The 19,768-nt window shown below is 33.9% G+C and overlaps 1 protein-coding gene across 7 annotated transcripts in view; it reads right to left on the bottom strand.

The window, feature by feature from the left end:
• Window positions 1–19,768, bottom strand: part of RICTOR (RPTOR independent companion of MTOR complex 2) — a 114,961-nt gene that overhangs the window by 58,179 nt on the left and 37,014 nt on the right. For 6 of the 7 annotated variants that reach the window (XM_058564191.1, XM_058564193.1, XM_058564192.1 and 3 more), the window contains 3 exons: window positions 7,073–7,137; window positions 6,084–6,215; window positions 352–415 (listed from right to left, as the gene is read on the bottom strand). In XM_058564191.1, the coding sequence (XP_058420174.1) occupies window positions 352–415; window positions 6,084–6,215; window positions 7,073–7,137 (261 nt within the window). Of the gene's footprint in view, window positions 1–351; window positions 416–6,083; window positions 6,216–7,072; window positions 7,138–7,673; window positions 8,087–19,768 lie in introns of all 7 variants that reach the window. The other variant, XM_058564196.1, reaches the window with a different exon arrangement.

The raw sequence follows: 19,768 nt of genomic DNA, 5'->3' as shown, positions 1-19,768 counted from the left end.
TTAATGCAATTAAGAGAAAATCAGAGTGAGGAGTAAGTAAGCCTCTTTCTCCAATAACACATCAGAGCAGTAATTTCATTTACAGGTCTAACTAAAGGAAGAAATATTCTTTACAATGAACATTTTATTTAAAAAATCACATAGAATAATTACACAAAATATTTACACTTATCTCAAAGTTTAATAGACCGATTTAACTCACAGATAACTTTAACAAAATAAAAATGTTTAATGAGGATTTAGCCTTTAAATTTTAAAAGAAAGATTTCACAAAACAGTCTAAATCTAAACACGTAAAATATTTAACATGAAAACCATAAATCTGCCTTTACTCTTAGACATAGAGCATACCTTTCTGACTAATCGAAGGGCTTGTGTCCTCTCTACCTCGTTGCTCTGCTGTATGTCAATGCACCTAAATAATGCACAAAATATTTAATTATTGATAAAAATCTTATTAAACATTTTTTGTATAATAATACTGCTAGATCAGACCCATCTTTGTAAAGTAAATATGGTATTTTAAAATTTTAATACATGTGATTTTTCAGTACCAGCAGATATTTATTTAGTTAACTTACATATCTCTAGTGATAAATATTTGTTATAATAAAACATTTCTAAATTATTTCATTTAAAACTCCAGCAAGGAAAAATATAGTAAATAATTTACAGGATTATGCATGTCTATACAGAAATAATAAACATACTTATAAAGCAAAGTATCAGAAATCTACTGAAAAAAATATTCACCTATCTTTGATAAAAGTCATAGATATTTTATAAACATTGTAAAGGGAAAATATTTTGAGCCTATGTTTTAATGTGATTTTTTTTTTTTTGTGAGGAAGACTAGCCCTGAGCTAACATCTGATGCCAATTCTCTTTCTTTGCTGAGGAAGATCGGCCCTGGGCTAACATCCATGCCCATCTTCCTCTACTTTATATGGGACACTACCACAGCATGGCTTGACAAGTGGTGCGTCAGTGCGCACACAGGATCCAAACCCGCGAACCCTGGGCCGCCAAAGCGGAGTGTGCACACTTAACTGCTGTGCCACTCGGCCGGAGTTTAATTGTGATTTTTAACCAGGCCTTAAATTTTATATATTATGACTAAGTTAAAAGTCTTATGTACTAGCCACAATAATTCTATTTTACCAAAATATAATTTAAAATATGAATGCACTTCAAAAATTAATGCTTAAATATCACTTAACTGACACTTCTCTGCAAAATTTATTAAATTACTCAGTTTCTAAAGAGTCTTCGGTTTATAGGGCAGAATACTTCATTTTTACTTATGTTTAGGCAGTTCACTATTCTAATCAATACTTTATACATAGATAGTTCGCTATTCAAAAAGCATTTCTTCTATCTGAATACAATTAATCTAAAGCAATATTATTAAAAAGAAAATAGATACAGAATTCCATTTCTGGCCACAATAGAGAGGCTTGGATCAGACCAACCCTCCCGACAAAAACAACTATAATGGTTGAACAAAATACTTTATAATGTTAAAAGCAAATCTTAAAAAGGCAATGAATAATAATCCCTGGAAAGAGAAGCACAAGATCCACATCCAATCAGGCTTTGTCCCTGGGAGCATTTGTCAATCCCTAATTTTAGGGGAATAGAGTCCTAGCAGAAAGCAAAAGTCTTGCTGGACTGGAGAGACAGGTTGAACTTTAGGGCTGCCAAAGAGGCTGGGACAAGAGAAAAATCCCAGAGAGAAGAAAACATAGGGATGTGACCGCAAATCTGCATGCAGTCTCCTCTCCAAGGCACTTGCCAACTTCTATGTTGTGCAAAAGCAGAGTTAAAATCCAAGAAACGAAGCAAAAAGCTACGGCTGAGAAGCTAAGGAATTGAGCAGAAATTTCCGCAGGTATGTAATACTCTAAGAAAGAGATCAGGGCTCAAGGCTGGTCAAGGTGAAGAGGTTCTGCTAAACATTTACATTTTCACTTGAGATTGCAAATAGCCATTTCCTAGAACAAAGGCAAAGCTAAAAGCAAACTTGAACAGAATCAGTTTGATAAGCTAAGATTCCAGAATAAAGCTTAACTCTCTTCAGAGGAAAATAACATGATGCAGAGCCAAAAATTTTCAATATACAATGTTCACATCCAATCAGATAATAATATGAGGTATATTTTAAAACAAACAAACAAACAAACAGAGCCAAGTAACCAAAAACTAAGAAAAGAAAATGACAATAGAAACAGAACACAGGCAATTCACATATTGGCATTGTCATAGGAGGGCTATAGATAACTATGATTAACATGCTCAAGAAAATAGAAGGAAAGATGGAGAAATAAAGCAGAGATGTAGAATCTTTAAATAAGAGTAAAATAAATCAGAGAAATACAATAACTGAAATTCAAAATTCAAGAGACTGATTTACTAGCAGGATGGAGGAATAAAAAAAAAGCAGGTCAGTAGAAAGTAACCACACTGAAGCACAAAGATTAACAACAACAAAGGCTGAAAATACAGTAAGGGTATCAGAGACATGGGAGACTATGAACAGATCCAACATTGTAGAGCTGGAGTAAGAGGACAGGAGAGGATATAACAGAAGAAACCTTTAAAGCAGCCAGAGGAGAAAAAGACACATCACTCACAAAGAAGCAACAAGAAGAGAGACTACTTATTGTTCAACAGATAAAATTTAAAAAAAATCCAGAAGACAGTAACTTATTTAAAGCATTGAAAAATAGTAACTGGTCATAAAAATAGCCTTCAAATATGAAGGCAAAATTTAGGCATTTATAGACAAAAGATGAGAGAATTCATCTCCAGTAGACCTGCACTACAAGAAATAATACAGTAAATTCATCAAATAGATAGAAAATGATCCAAGATGAAAGTACAGAAATGCAAGAAGGAAGAATACTGGAACAGGTAAATAATGTAGTTAAGTATCAATAGTCCCAGTTTCAAACAATAATAGGAGTATCCTCTGGAGTTACAAATCTATGTAGAAATAAAAAATATGACAATAACACAAAAGGAAGAAGGAAGAAGATTAAACTGTAAGAGGTTTTCTGCATTGTTTTGGTTGTAATAAAAGTGGTAGACCTTAAAAATGTATCAAGGACACACGTTCTAATGTCTAGAGCAACTGCTAAAAGAAGAAAAGACTTTATAACCAAGACATTAACAGCAGAGGAAAAAAATTCTTGATTATTCCAAACAAAACAAAAAAGGAGAAATGTAAGAACAAAGAACAGATGTGACAAATAGAATCCAAATAGCAAGAGAGCAAACAAACTCAAATATATGAGAAAATTAATAGCAAAATGACAAACTTATAAATATAAATATATATATACAAATAAATACATTGGATAAAGCCCACAGCCATGCATATAAAAAACCACTAGACACAATCTAAATACTCCAATTAGAAGACGAAGCTGGTTAAACTAGATTTAAAAAGAAAAACAACCTATATGATGTTTACAGGAGAGAAACTTAAATGTAAGAACAAAAAAGATAAGAAAGTGAAAGGATGGGAAAAGACAGATCATGCAAACTCTAAGTAAAAGAAAGCACAGCTATATTAATATTAGATAACATGAACACTCATAAAAGAAGTATTACTAGGAATAAATACTGACATTTCATAACTGTAAAACGATTAGCCCAATGTGAAGGTTTAACAATTCTAAATATGAATATAACAACAAAGCTTCAAAATATATAAAGCAAGAACTGGCACGAGAAGAAGTAGAAAATCTGAATAGTACTATATCTGTTAAAGAAATTGAGTCCACTATCTCAAAATTTCCTAAAAAAGAAAACTTCCAGGCCCAGGCAGATTCACTGGTGAATTCTACTAATCATGTAGGGAAAAAAACAATACCCATCTTACAAAAATTCTTCCAGAGAATATAAAAAGAGGGCAACACTTCCTTAGCTGTTTTATAAAGCAAACATACTCTTGATACCAAAACCAAACAAGGACATCAGAAGAATGGAAAAATATAGGCCAATACCTCTCATGAACATAGCTGCAAAACTCTTACACAAAATATCAGTAAAACAAATTCAGTTATATATAAAAAAGACAAGACATCACAAACAAATGGTGTTTACTTCAGGAATGCAAACAAGGAATAAAAAGACATCCACTAAAAGCCTACAGCAAGTATCATAAATAATGATGAAATACTGAACACTTTCAACCTGAGTTCAGGAACAAAACAGAGTTGTCCACTATCGCCATTTCTAGTCAGTGCAATATTCTAACCAGTACAATAAGGTAAGGGAAAAAAAGCTATAAGGATTGGAAAGGGAGAAATAAAATGGCCATCATTTGCAATTAATTCCTAAGTAATAGAAACTCTAAAATAATCTTAAAAACAATTAAAATTGAAAAGCAAATTTATTAGCAAGATCACTAGACAAGAGGTTAATATACAAAAACAAAAACTCACAATTATTTTTCTATATATTAATAGCAAAAGATATGGAAAAGAAAATTTTTTAATTACATTAATACTATCATTAAAAAATACCTTAGAATAAACCAAAAATATGTGCAAGACATCTGCAGAGAAAACTACAAAATGTTGTTGACAGAAATTAAAGTTCCAAATAAACAAAGATTTGAAAGATTCATCATTAAGCTGGCAATTCACCCCAAATTAACCCAGAGTTTCAATGCAACTACTATCAAAATCCCAGAAAGTTTTATGAAAGTAGACAAGCTGATTCTAAAATTCATATGGAAATGCAGAACCCAAAATAGCCAAGAGAGTCTTGAAGAAAAGTTGGAAAACTTACATTAACAGATATCAATACTTATTATCAAGCTGCAGTCATTAACAGCAAGAAACTGGGGCAAAAATAGACAAATAGACCAAAACTAAAGAAAACAGAGAACACAAAAATAGATCCACTTATCAGTTACCTAATTTACAACAAAAGTGACACTAATCTAGACGTGAAAGGAAAATCTTTTCAATAAACTTTGTTAATATTTATTGGATATCCAAAAAGACGAAAATAAATCAGACCTGACACCTACCAATTACATATAAAGGAAAAAAACCTTTAGGAGAAAACATAGGATAATATCTTCTAAAGAGACCAAAAGCATTAACTATAAAATAAAAGACTGCTAAATTGGATTTTATTATTTAAGAAGAGTGAAAAGGCAAGGCAGACTGACTTGGAGAAGATATTCTCAACATGGATACCTGAAAGGAATAATAACCAGAAGACACGAAGAACTCCCACACAAGATAGATAGACAATCCAATTTACAAAAGAGCAAAAGACAAGGAGGATATCCAAATAGTCAACAAGCAAATGAAAGGTGCTTAACATCACTACTCACCAGTGAAAGGTAAATTAAAACCACAATGAGAACTCACACTGAAAACCAAAGTAGAAAGGCTATAATTAAAGACGGAAAACAGCAAGTGCTGATGAGGATGTGGAGAGACTGGAACTCTCAAACCTTGCTGGTAGGAGTGTACATCAGTACAATCACTTTGGAAAACTGTTTGGCAGTATTTATGAAAGCTAAATATGCATAAACCTTATGACCCAGCAATTCCACTCCTACATATATACCTAAGAGAAATGAGTGCATGTCCACAAACAGACCTGTACAAGAATATTCAGAGCAGCTTTATTCAAAATAGTCAAACACTGAAAACAATCCAGAAAATAAAGACCCAGAATGGAATAAACAAATTGTGGTCTATTCATAACATGAAATACTACCCAGCAATTTTAAAAAAAAATCAACATGGATATAAATCTCACAGATAACACTGAGGAAATAAAGAGTAACTATGTATACTTTGAATACGTGATGCTCACAAACAGGAAAAACTAGTCTACAATGAGAAAAGTCAGAATAACGTTTACTACTGGTTGGAGACACACGGGAACTTGACTGGGATGTTGAAAATGTTCTACGTCTTAATTGGTTGTATTTATCTATAAAAACTATCAGGCTTTACCTAAAATTTGTATACTTTATGGTAGGACTATGCTAAAACTTAACACACAATTTTAAAAACATACAAAAACATAGACAGCTCTAGGAAAATTACCTAGCTATTAAATAGTCCACTTTCAATTTTAGCACCTTCTGCAGAATACTGGAGTCTTGAATGAGATATCGAAGAGCTCGTAGCCCTGCTGCCCGCACTTCTTTCGCTTCATTCAATAAAGCTAACCGCAAACTGTATGAAAACAAACAAAAAAGTTTTACTGCAAGAGTTTCAAATACACATAAAATTATGATACCAAACCCTTTCTCAGTTGAAATAAGCAAAACTATTATTCATTTTAGATATATAAAAATCATTCACTGTAAGCCATGGAACTTCACTAATGTTATTTTTTAATCTGTGCCTCCTTGGTACATTCTTACCAATCAAGAAAATGAGTTTTGTTCTACCTTCTGTAGTTTACTTTATACACATAATGGGAAATTAAATATGCCTTTTTCAAGCTGTATCACATATGCCTCTACAACCTAATCCCCTCTATCTGCCTACCTGCTTCCACTCCTCTCAAAGAATTGTTGGTTTAAACCAATAAATAAAAAAACTTTATAATGACAGTAGGCACAGACCATTTATATCAATTTTAATTCCTAAGCATATCAAAAAGATGGCTATGCAACTATAACATTATGCCTCTATTGGTGGGCTTGAGCAAATCAAGTCTGCCATAAGCACACCGTCGTAGGTGAGATCTAGAGAGAAATGCACAGGTTCTTCTTGTTCTTGGGAATAATATGAGAACCTTTATTCTGTGCATTTCAAATTTAATTTAGAAGTTTAAATTGTAGAAGTCCATGTATTTGTCAACATTAGCTTTGGTTCTTTATATTTGATAATCATAAAATATCAGTAAGAACAACAGGATTAACAATTTAAAATATTGGAGATCCTGAATTGTTCTACTGTTCAAACAACTATTTCTATAAAATCAAATCTGAGGTGTTACACTATCCTATTTTTATTTTAAAATTACTAAAATCGATATTACTAAAATCCAGAAGAGATGAGGGAGGGAACTAAACTATACTTACCAAATTATGATATCTTCATAGTTAAAACCCAATTTTTCTTCACTGTGGCCAATATCACAAAGAAGCTGTCAGAAAAACAAAACAACTATGTGTATGTGTTACGTATTTTTGTCTATTTATATATATTACTTTTTTAGACTGGAAAATAAGGTATTTGTCTTTGATAAAATTTTGAAAAATATATGATTCTACTGTTCAAATATGCAGATATATTTCTATCATCTAATTTTTTTTATTTCACCTGCCAATTTTAGATTTCTTTAACCCTCCTTTCTTGCCTTTCTTTGAATTAACCAATTATTTTTTACTATTCCTTTTTTCTCCCTCAGTAATTTTACTGTTTTAAAAACTATTTTTTTAGTAGTTACCACAAAGATTACAACACGCAGTGCTGACTTATTATAGTTTAACAGAAAGTATTACTTTACCCCTTCCTCAATAATGCTAGACTTTTACAACACTTTAACTTCATTTACTCCCCTCACCTTTTACTTTATTATTGTTTTTCCTACCTATCTTTTAAGCCCATAAGACATTACTATTATTTTTGGTTTCAGTTAATATTTACTCAGTATCAATTTATATTAACTTCTAAATTCACCTTTTCCATTATTCTTCACTTCAGTGGTACCTTAATGGGATATTCTTCCTTCTGTCTGAAGAATCTTCAGTTTGTTGTTGTTGATTTGTTTTACTGGTGTTTTCATTTGTTTAACTTTTAGCCAAGGCTGCTGGTAATGGAAAACTTTTGATTTTTATCTGGAAATGATTTTTTTTTCACTTTTGTTTTTGGAAGATATTCTGCTGGATTTATAGATTTTTAGGTTAGCTGTTATTTTCTTAAAACAGTTTCAAGATGGCTTCCATTGTTTCTGTTGAGAAGTCCAGTATCAGTCCTACTACTGGCTCCTTTGAAGGTCAGATCTTTTTTCTCAGACTCCTTTCAAAATTTTTTTCTTTATCTTCAGTTTTCAGCAATCTTACTGTTCAGGGGTGGTTTTCTGTGTATCTAACCTGGTTAGGGAAAATAGAAATTCCCAAATCTCTGGGTTGACATATTTTATCCGTTTTAAAAAATTCTATACATTACCTCTTTGAAATTACTTCTGCCAAACTCTCTCTCTTCTTTCTGGTAATTCAAACGTCAGATCTTTTCATGTATACCACAAATCTATAAGGGCTCTTTTCTATTTTCTCCATTCTCTTTTATCTCAGTGCTTCAGTTGGATATTTTCTATTTATCTGTCTTCTGTTATGTCTAGTCATTTATTATACCTATCCAGTGAGTCTTTAATTTTAGATATTGTTTTTCCCTGCTTGAATTTCCATTTAATTATGTCCAACATCATAATGAAAAATCTTCATTTTTACCTATTTTCTCTATAGTTTCCTCTATTTTCTTTACATATTAATCATATTTTAAATATTTAAATATCTAAATGGATGTGAATGACATGGATCATCTCTGGGTCTGTTTCTATCATCTGTTTTTTCTTTTATTCTAGCCATGTAGTCCTGTCTTTTGGTGGATCCTGTATCCTTTGTATATAAAAACTTGCAGAGATTCCTGATGATGTCATCTTTCTCCAGAGGGTTCATCTTTCTCTTTGTTAGGCCACTGGACAATGCTGAATCCAGATTAAGTTGCTACCCTGGTAAGACTCAGTCTACCTCTGGTTTCTCCATTCCCTCCCTGCCCCTCACATTTCAACTGAAAACTTGTTGTTCAGGGGACTAGCCTCAAGAGGATGACATATCTAATTTTTGTCTTGCAAAAACACTACAAGCTCCACCCTGATTTTCAAAGACTTTCTGCATAGACTTTTAAGTTTCCCATCCAGGTAGTCCCAGGATTCAACAAATGTACTGAGGGGAGAATCCCCTTACAGTACTTGATTTCCCCTAGGTCTCCACCAAAAGCTCTGTGCTGTTTTTTCTCTTACTCAGCAACAGTACTCCTGGGCCTAAAGTCTGAATCCTTAGCTTCCTGTCCATACCCCACATTAGCAAGTATCCCCCATGGAAAAAGTGTTGGCGAAGTAAGCTCACCTCCACAAGATTCTCCTTTCTCTGAAGCTTTGGCTCCTACACCTCTTGTTGCCTGAGCAGTTCTCTGCTGCCTTCAAACAGGATTTCCTTGTTGTTTTCATTAAGAACAATGATCTAATACTAGCTACTTGCATCCCACCTGGATGACTATATACCATTTTAATTTAGTCTGAGTTTTCACAACTGATTTTTATCTAAAAGTTACATAAAAGTTTCTCAAGTTATTTATCAGATCTAACTAAAATGGGTTAAAGAGAAGGTTGATAATTTAATTAGTATTGAAGAATCAGAGTGATTTAGTATGAAGTATGAAGTTATGAACATCTCAACCACACAGAATAAACCAAGCAAAGGAATGAACCCAAGAATGTATTTCAAAAGGCACGATATTGTAGCAAAAAAGCTAATGATATAAGTTCACTATCCTATTAGTAAGATCCTTGTAAAATTTCCTATCCAATTTCTTCTTTCAAGGAAAAAAAAAAGTTATTCCAAATAAAAGAGGATAAGGAATAGGAATAAAGTAGCTCTCAGATATTGCAATATATTCATAGCAGGGAAGCAGACTACACAAGTGATCACTTTATGTGATAGGAAAATGCTGTGTAAATAGGTAAATAGGCAAAATAAGCTAAAAAGCTTTCTTCATAGGTTTTTATCCAAAATGGTTGTCCTGGTATTCCTATAAAATCCTTAATAGTCTGAAATATGATAAACAAAGAAGCTTTAGACTTTCAAAGAGTATGAAATTTTTTTGTTATTTTTATTGTTTTATTGCACAATGCTGCCAGTATTAAAATTTGAGAAGGATGAGAATTTTTTATACATAGAGATTTAAAATAATAATGTAAGATTTCCTAGGCTTTGAGATAACAGAAAAAAAATTCTATACCTCTAAAAAACCAATTGCATACCTAAAATTAAAAGTTAAATAATATATTAGTCAAAAATATTTGCACAAATATGAGAGGCAAAAGGTTAAGGCCCTATATTACTTTGTTACTGCTGTAACAAATACCACAGACCAGGTGGCTTAAACACAGAAATTTATTGTCTCAGGATTCTAGAGGCTAGAAGTCCAAGATCAAGGTGTTTGACAGAGTTTCTTTTTTCTCAGGGCCTCTCTTTTTGCCCGATAGATGGCTATCTTCTTTCTGTGTCTCCATATGTGTGTGCCTGTGTCCTAATCTCCTTTTCTTTATCAGGACACCAGTCATTGGATTAAGGACCACCCACATGACCTAATTTCACCTTAATTACCTCTTAAGGCCCTATCTCCAAATACAAACACATTCTGAGGTACTGAGGGTTAGGACGTCAACAAACAAATTTCAGGGAGGCACAATTCAGCCCATAACACTCCACTGTCACCCAGCAAAGCAATACACACAGGCCCTTATAATGTGAAAAATCAAAGCAAATTGGGGAATGACTTCCAAGAAGAGGCAAAGAAAATGTACAAAGAATTTACTGAAGAAATAAAACTGATAAATAAACATGACATATTTCCTGTTTCCTTAAACTTGAATCAAATACATTGAAAAATGCCATTTAAAATAAAGCTTACCAAATTGGCAATAAACTGTTTTTTAACATAATTATACCAGATAAGAAAATACATTGCTGATGGGATTATACAATGAAAACATTTTTTAAAATACATTAGAAAAATGCACCAGGATCGGGATCTACTTTTTGGTGATCTATATTAATAAAATAATCTAAAATGTAAAGTGAGTTCAAGCACAAGATGCTCATGACATTATTTACAACAGTAAGAAAGTGAAAACAAAATGTTCAAAAAGGAAGAATTTTATGCAACCGCTAATATTATATAATATCTAAACATGAGGAAAAACATGCACAATGTACTGGTGAGAGAAAAAATTCTAAAAAATATATATATTTTAAAAAGATACACATTTCTGAGGCCGGCTCCGTCGCCTAGTGGTTAAGCTCAGCGTGCTCGGCTTCAGCGGCCTAGGTTCAGCTCCCAGGTGCGGACACACACCACTCCACAGCGGCCATGCTATGGTGGCGCCCCACATACACAATAGAGGAAGACTGGCACAGACATTAGCTCAGAGCGAATCTTCCGCAAGCAAAAAGAGGAAGATTGGCAACAGATGTTAGCTCAGGGTGAATCTTCCTCAGCAAAAAGAAAAAAAAAATACATTTTTTTAAAGATACACCTTTTTAAAAGTCTATACATCAAAATTTTTTTTTTTTTTTTTTTTTTTTGTGAGGAGATCAGCCCTGAGCTGACATCCGCCAATCCTCCTCCTTTTTTGCTGAGGAAGACGGCCCTGGGCTAACATCGGTGCCTATCTTCCTCCACTTTATATGGGACGCCGCCACAGCATGGCTTACCAAGCAGTGCGTCGGTGCGCGCACGGGATCCGAACCAGCGAACCCCGGGCCGCCGCAGCGGAGCGCGCGCACTTAACCGCCTGCGCCACCGGGCCGGCCCCTATACATCAAAATTTTAACATCAAAAATGAAAGTGCAGGGGTTCGCTGGTTCGGATCCCGTGCGCGCACCGACGCACTGCTTGGTAAGCCATGCTGTGGCGGCGTCCCATATAAAGTGGAGGAAGATAGGCACCGATGTTAGCCCAGGGCCGTCTTCCTCAGCAAAAAAGGAGGAGGATTGGCGGATGTCAGCTCAGGGCTGATCTCCTCACAAAAAAAAAAAAAAAAAAAAATGAAAGTGCAGTCATAGGTGATTTATTTTCCTCTCTGTGCTTTTCTGTATTTTAGAAATGTTCACAAAGAATGTGTATTACTTATATAACCTGAGGGCAGTTATATATATAGTATTCATGAATAGTAATAGAAGTAACATTATTTGACTATTAATCTTGTCAACCCTAGAAAGTAAGTAATATTTTTGTAAATGAAGACAATTGAGGCTTAGAGACAGTAATATGACTTCCCAAGGTCACAAAGCTACTAAGTGGTAAAGCGAGAAATCAGACCAAACCAGTCTGAGTCCAGAGCCCACCATGAAAAATGTTACTACAATTTTGTATTAAAATTATTTACTTGGGGTGGGGGGGCATGAACTGGAAAAAAAGAATAACAACATTACCATCTTACTTCATTTCTCCAGCCTCAAAAGTGATATGAATTAACAGTCTGGAGAACTGCACTCTGGCTATATACACATAAAAGGAGTAAGTGAATTTAACTATTATTTTTTCCAGAACAGCTAACTAAAAACACACACACAAAGGATTAAAACACAAAAACAGTAAAAATAATTTAGTATTTATTTTGAGATTCCCCAGATATTTCAGATTACTAGCATTGTCATTGTATGGTACCACATCTTAACACCAACATATTAATAAAAAAGAAAAGTAAGGACTACTTTTTGCTTGTTATTGATTTCTTAGAACTTGGACATATTTTAATTCATAAACTTAATAGAAAAATGAAGCTTAGAATTTGTTTATATCACCATATAAAATACTGTGCTTATAAAATGGGAAAAGTTACTTTCCTAAAACAACGATTTATACATATCAACTCAATTTCATTCTTCTGCTACAGTAGTAATGGATGTTAATAAAGTGAAATTCTAGAAATAAAGTATTCAGTGTTGTCCTGTCAAGGGCTGGTTTCTCCCCTCAGTGTGTACTTGGTTCTCACTTCCTGCATTATCCTTTTCACATTTGCCAGATACCGTTGTAAAAAACTATAGATTCAGAGAAACATCATTTCCAAATTACTCACCTTCTCAGACCACAAAATATATAACTGCTCACCATTTAACATTTGCTAAAGTTAGCAGTTTTGGTGAAAAGGTAAAAAAAATTCAAAGTTATTGTTATGATCTCCAAAAAAACACACACAATTTGGAAAGTATTTAGAAAGGAGTATCATTTTCTGCTAATATCAATGCATTTCAACTGCAAGAAACGTTTCTGAGAAAAATGTCCACTCATTTGGAAACTGGAAAATCACAAGTAACAACTAAAAAGAACAATTTACAATGAAACACAGCATATTTGTCATAATCAGTGCCTATTTTCCAGTGAGAGTTATGATAGGGTTATGCTTTCTTTCAATGGTGGTTAAAGAATGCTTTCAAGTTGTTTCTAGAATTATAGAAGAGGGCCTTATTTATCAGTCTTAAATGAAAATATCCCTTTTGGGGCTGGCCCCGTGGCTTAGCGGTTAAAGTGCACGCGCTCCGCTACTGGCGGCCCGGGTTCGAATTCTGAGTGCGCACCGACGCACCGCTTCTCCAGGCATGCTGAGGCCGCATCCCACGTACAGCAACTAGAAGGATGTGCAACTATGACGTACAACTATCTACTGGGGCTTTGGGGAAAAAAAAGGAGGAGGATTGGCAATAGATGTTAGCTCAGAGCCAGTCTTCCTCAGCAAAAAGAGGAGGATTAGCATGGATGTTAGCTCAGGACTGATCTTCCTCACACATACACAAAAAGAAAATATCCCTTTTGAATTAGAATTATCCCAAGCAGAGACTAAACTTTCTATATGTAAATAATTCATATATATCAGGAATAAGAAATTAGAGCAGACATTGATGAGATTCTGAATTTTTGATTATCAAAGAAATATTATACTTTCACTTTTCATCACCAGGAGCTCACCTATTATAAGTTTCAAAATATTAGGAATAAGAATAGGTTATTTTAATACAAAATTCTTGTAGTGACTGACTCACTACCTTACTAATTATCTCCTAATTTAAATAACCAAACCCTGACGTACAAATCAAACCCTTTAACTCTTATTCTAGGAAAGAGGCAGGCAGAAATATCAAGAATGCTGAACTGGTGGGTTTAAACAAGGGGAATCTCATCCTGCCTCAACTACTGATTAAATTACTAATTAATCTTCAATCATTAGGTAGCAGTTTCTTCACTACTATCTTAGCCATTTCTGGTAACTTCTTGTCTCCCATCTAAGCTATTAAAATGTAATACTGCCTGCCCTATGACATACATTTGTTATACTAAGAATAAATCACTAATTATTTTAGAAAGTGTTAAAGACCTTTCAAAATGTCAGAATTAGCATCCTAACAGTCACTTAAAATGCTAAATTATCAGACATCACACTTTTCACTGGGGCTCTACTGCTCCACATCCCATGTGTTTTTATGGCTATCAGTCACAATGCCTAGCTGAATGTGACCATATAAGATCAGAGTTCATGTAGAAGATGGTAAGAGAGGGCTACCCTCTCCTTTTATGACTGAAAACTGCAAAGATGATGTGTCTTAGTCATATGGAAAGTGTTTGAGAATGAAGCTAACTTAAAAGAAAAGAGTGCTGAGAAATAGAGAGACAGAATGCAATTAATATTTTCTCAATCCCTGCATTATTAGCCTGAAATTAGGACCCAACACTGGTCTTTCTCATCATGAAAGCAAACAACTTCTTTTTACTTTAGCTCAGTTGAATTAGGTTTGTTGAATTTGTTACTTATAAACCAACTTAAGCATTCAATATCATCAGAAGTCTACAATTATTTTATGAGCATAATTGTTTAATTTTTTATATAAACAAAACAAATACTATTACATAATATCTTATTTTAAAATCAAGTAAAGGTTTTGACAACATGTCACTGGTTTATTTTGCCATGTCCAACATCAATCCATTTGTTATCATTAATCCATATGGCTTTCTTATAAATGCTACAATATTCAAAAGGCGCTATCAACAATATCATATTCTGACCAAGTTAAAACAGAAGTCTAAACCATCTCTAGGTAATAAAAATGTCTGAGATGCTTATTAAAATTACTAGTTTTTAAAAAATAAAATGATCAGTTAAAACTGGGCAGTTAAATGCTATTCCCATTTAACTCATATTGCTCTGAAGGTTAAATGAATAGTTCTCCTAAATAAGCAACAAACAGAAAAACCTAAACTCTAAAAAAATCATCACAGATTAGAATTCCACAGCATGGTCTTTTCAGAGGGCAATTTAGGAGTACTTTATTTATGTTTTTATTTTTAATATTTTAAAAGTATTTTAAAATAAAAAATACAAATGCTCTTGGCTAATCACACTTCTAAAATTCTATTGTGCACAAAAAAGTACGTAAGAGTGCTAATGATGCATTATTTAAGATAGCAAAAAGAAGTAGAAAAAAGTTCTATTTTTTAATGGTAGAATGATTAAATAAATTATGGTATATGTACATATGCATATGTATCTACGTTTGTATACATATACATGTGGATATATACACACACATACATCTGTCCACACACACATATGCAGCTATAAAAAAGAGATAGATCTATATTTATAGAAAAGGAAAGGATTCTATGATATACTGGAAGTGGAAAAACGCAAACTACAAATCAATATATCTCATGATCTCACTAAAAAACTTTTGTGTATATGTATGTAATAATAAATGGTAAATATTAAACACTTCTTTTTGTTTAGCTCATTTAATTCTCACAATTCAATGAAAGACACACATGTACACACACACGCACATTTATAATTATACCAGAGAAGGATAAATACTTTCTAGTGGCTACCTCTGGAGAATAGCATTTTTGTCAGAGTGGGGAGGTGGATGGGATGAGTATGTGAGTGAGGATTTTCACTTTTTACTATATGTTGTTCTAAACCATTTTAATTTTTTATATTTAAGCTTATACTATTTTTGAAGTTTTTTTAAAACAATAAAATAAAGATTCCTTTGAAGCTTTTAATTTAAATATATGAGATTAAATACAGGAAAACAGAACTTTTAGAATGTAAAAGAGCTAAAATATTTTCATCTTTAAAAAATAGTTTTTTAGATTATGAGCATGTTGTCAGTTTTAAAAATAGTCGACTAAGATTATATTCATCAGCAGTCTGTTATACACATTACTTTATCCAGTGAAATGATGTCAGAAAGCAAGCATGGGTGTGTGACATTCCCATGGTTATAAGATCACATCACTAGCACCCTCTCTTCATACCTTAAAAGGAGGTTTAATTCTGGAGATGAAGTCTACCCTATACAATATTTCAGCCCCACTGATCTACTAAATTTACTTAATCCTAACAGCTAGGCTTACAAATAATAACAAAATAAATGCTAGTATAACAAAAACTCAGATTTACAATGCCAAATCTTCCAAATGTAATACAGTACCTTTAATTAAACAACTTATGTGCCAGGCTTCGGGGTAGAGAGGAATATAAGAGTAGAAAAATAAACGCTACATATTTCTTGTGTTCAAGAAACTCAGTTTAGGGGCCGGTCCCGTGGCTTAGCGGTTAAGCGCGTGCGCTCTGCTACTGGCAGCCCGGGTTCGGAGGCCGGGCGCGCACGGACGCGCCGCTTCTCCGGCCATGCTGAGGCCGCGTCCCACATACAGCAACTAGAAGGATGTGCAACTATGACATACAACTATCTACTGGGGCTTTGGGGGAAAAAAATGAGGAGGATTGGCAATAGATGTTAGCTCAGAGCCGGTCTTCCTCAGCAAAAAGAGGAGGATTAGCATGGATGTTAGCTCAGGGCTGATCTCCCTCACAAAAAAAAAAAAAAACAAACCAAGAACCTCAGTTTAATAAGACATTAACCAACAACAAATAATAATAACAAAAGAATAGAAAAATTTAGTAGACACATATAAAATCTGTTAGGGGAACACAGAGAAGGGTGACCAACCACCTCCTAACTAGTCTAACTAACTAGTTTCCTGGCATCGTAATTATTTTTCTTATTCTACAGAGCTATTCTTAGAGATTTCTGAGAATTTCTAAATTTCACTCTATAAGGAAATGAACTTATAGATTTTATAGGAATACTGCCTCTGTAAATATTTATTAACCTAGCTCTCCAACAAAATGGAATTCAAAGACACATTATATTATGATTAAATTCAGTAAGCATTTACTTTGTGCTAGGTATTCGGAGAAATTTTATAATAAAATCTGCAGACATTTATTCACAGTAGTAGTTCTTAACCAGGGGTGATTCTGTCCCCTAGAAAACATCTAGCAATGTCCAGAGACATTTTTGCTTGTCACTACTGATGGAGGTGTGCTACTAGCATCTAGTGGGTAGAGGCCAGAGACACTGCTAAATTCTGTACAATGAACAAGAGAGCCTCCCAAAACAAAACATTATCTGGCCCAATATGTCGATATTGCCGAGGTTGAAAAACTCTGTTAGAGTAACAGCTTACCAATCTGCAACTCAAGCTATTAAGCAGACTCACGCACTTAAGAGTCAGCCAAAAAACTAGCAAAGTAGCACAAAATACAAAAGAAAAAAAAAAAAAATTCCAGGTTGAAAGGTAATACCTGTTACAGAGTACATAATACGTGCCAGGCACTGCACTGGGACCTTGCCTCTAATGGCAGCAAGATTACCTGTGAGTAAAGAAATCTGCCCAAGATTGCCTTGCTAGTTAGGGTCAGAGCTGGGCTGTAAGTCCCCATCTATTTGATCTAAAGCTCATGTTTTTCCTATTACATTACCAGGTAGCCAACACAGATTGTATCAAGTCCAACGTTCATGGATTTTACTAATGGGCCAGCCCCTCAGACCCTGACTCAAGGTTTAGTCTGTCCCTCATATTATAGACAAATTCTAGTAAGTCTGGTTATCTGCTTTTTAAATCTATAAATAATTCGAAACAGCAAAAAAAAAAAAAAAAGGGCTGCCATAAGCTGGCACCAGGACCAGAGGGAAATGTGATAATTATAAAGAAAGGATATGGCAAAAACAAACATGAATACAAAAAGCCCCAAAAGCCTAGGGCCTTCACTACAGAGATAAATAAGGAGAGAGGGAACAGGAAAGGAGGAACGAGGGAAGGAGAGACGGGAAGAGGGTAGGAAAGGGTGAAGGGAGAGGAGATGAAGGCGAGAAGGCAGAAGAAGCAGAGAGGAGAGAAGAAGGAGAGAGAGGAGGGAAGGAGAAAGAGAAGAGAGTGGGAGAGCACAAACCAAGGAGAGACCAAGAGGAGGGAACAACTTAGTGAAATATTGCGGGAAAAATTCAAACAAAGAAAAACAGGGAAATGGAGAAGGGAAAAAGGGGGAGAGGGGAACTGACCCTAACCCAAGAGAGCCTGGGATCTAGATAGAAATAAATGGAGAATAGAGAAGGGAAAAAGAAACACGTCCAACAGATTCCTAAAAATAGATGTTTAAACCATTCTTGTTCCCAAAAGTTCTGTATGTGCACTGCCCATTAAGGTTGGCAGCTACTAGCCATAGGTGGCTATGAGCAGTGGAAATGTGGCTAGTCTGAACTGAGATGTGATATAAGTGTAATATACACGCTTGATTTCAAAGATTTGAAAAAAATGTTAAATATCCCATTAATATTTTATACTACTTATACCAAATGATGATAATTTGGATATATTAAAGAAAACATATTACAAAAAATAATTTCACATTTCCTTTTCCTTTTTTTAGTGTAGGTACTAGAAAATTTAAAATTATATACGTGGCTCACATTGTATTTCTACTAGACAGTGCTGCTCTAGATTTTTAAGATTCCTGTAGGAGCCATTCTGGTGCTAGAGTGAAATGACAGAAATCACTGCCATTCTTATATCCATCCTCAACTTTCAGAAGATGTGGAACTACATCTTAGGTGTCAACCTGATTATGACAGGAAACATGAGTTCAAACAGGACATAAACTTCTACTAAATTGTTTTTAACAGTTAAATCTAGGCCAGGGAGTGGTAAGACTTATTAGAGTCAAGAATGGTGAGATAAAATTGGGAAGTTTAATAAAAGGGAGGAAACCAGGAGATGTAATTTTCAACCTTGGAAAAACTTTGGATCTTAAAAGACTTGACATTATCTAACTAGCACATTGAAGAAAAGTATTTGAAGATTTTTGTTATATACATAAAAATGAAAATATACATATGGATATTTTTGAAAACCCCTTCTCAAGCACCTATTTAATGTTTTTGAAAGTTGTTTTAAAAAACCACTTTCTCATCCTCATATAAAACAATTTTCTTATCTGTTATATAAAAACAAATGCCAGAATATTTCAAAACTTCATTAAGGAAAAATAAATGCATATGTACTTGGTTCCCTAACCATGAAAAAAAAAACAACCTAACCTATTTTATACTTATTGTACACTGCACAGAAAAAACAACTTTGTTACATGGAGACTATATTCTCATCCCCTTTTATTTCTGTGAAATATAATCAAATCTAAGCCACAGTCCAGTTACTAGATAGCAAAGAATTAAACATTTTGGAAGGATTAAAACAGTACCACTCAAACTTTAATGTACACACAAATTCACCTGAGAATCTTTATTAAAATGTAGATTCTGATTCAATAGATCTAGAGTGGGGCCAAAAATAGTACATTTCAAACAAGCTCCAAGGTGATGCCAATGCTACTAGTCTGTGGATCACACTTGGAGCAGTAAGGGGTTAAAACATACAATTATTCCTCCATTTAATATGTAGCAGAACAATTTATATTTGGTAAATTAAAAAGGGAAAAAAAAATTTTTCCCAAAGGAGCCATTCTGTTTTCTATTTATGGCATCACCTCAAATAATAGGCATTTTAGTGTTTCCAAGAGTTGGCTGTCCAACATTACCAGGTTCAAAAACATACCAATCCATCTATCAAACTCGGGAATTCTTGGCTGC

The sequence above is a fragment of the Diceros bicornis genome, chromosome 20, assembly GCF_020826845.1.
Source record: "Diceros bicornis minor isolate mBicDic1 chromosome 20, mDicBic1.mat.cur, whole genome shotgun sequence".
In the NCBI taxonomy this organism is placed as follows: Eukaryota; Metazoa; Chordata; class Mammalia; order Perissodactyla; family Rhinocerotidae; genus Diceros; species Diceros bicornis.
This window is presented reverse-complemented; position numbering and strand designations above follow the sequence as displayed.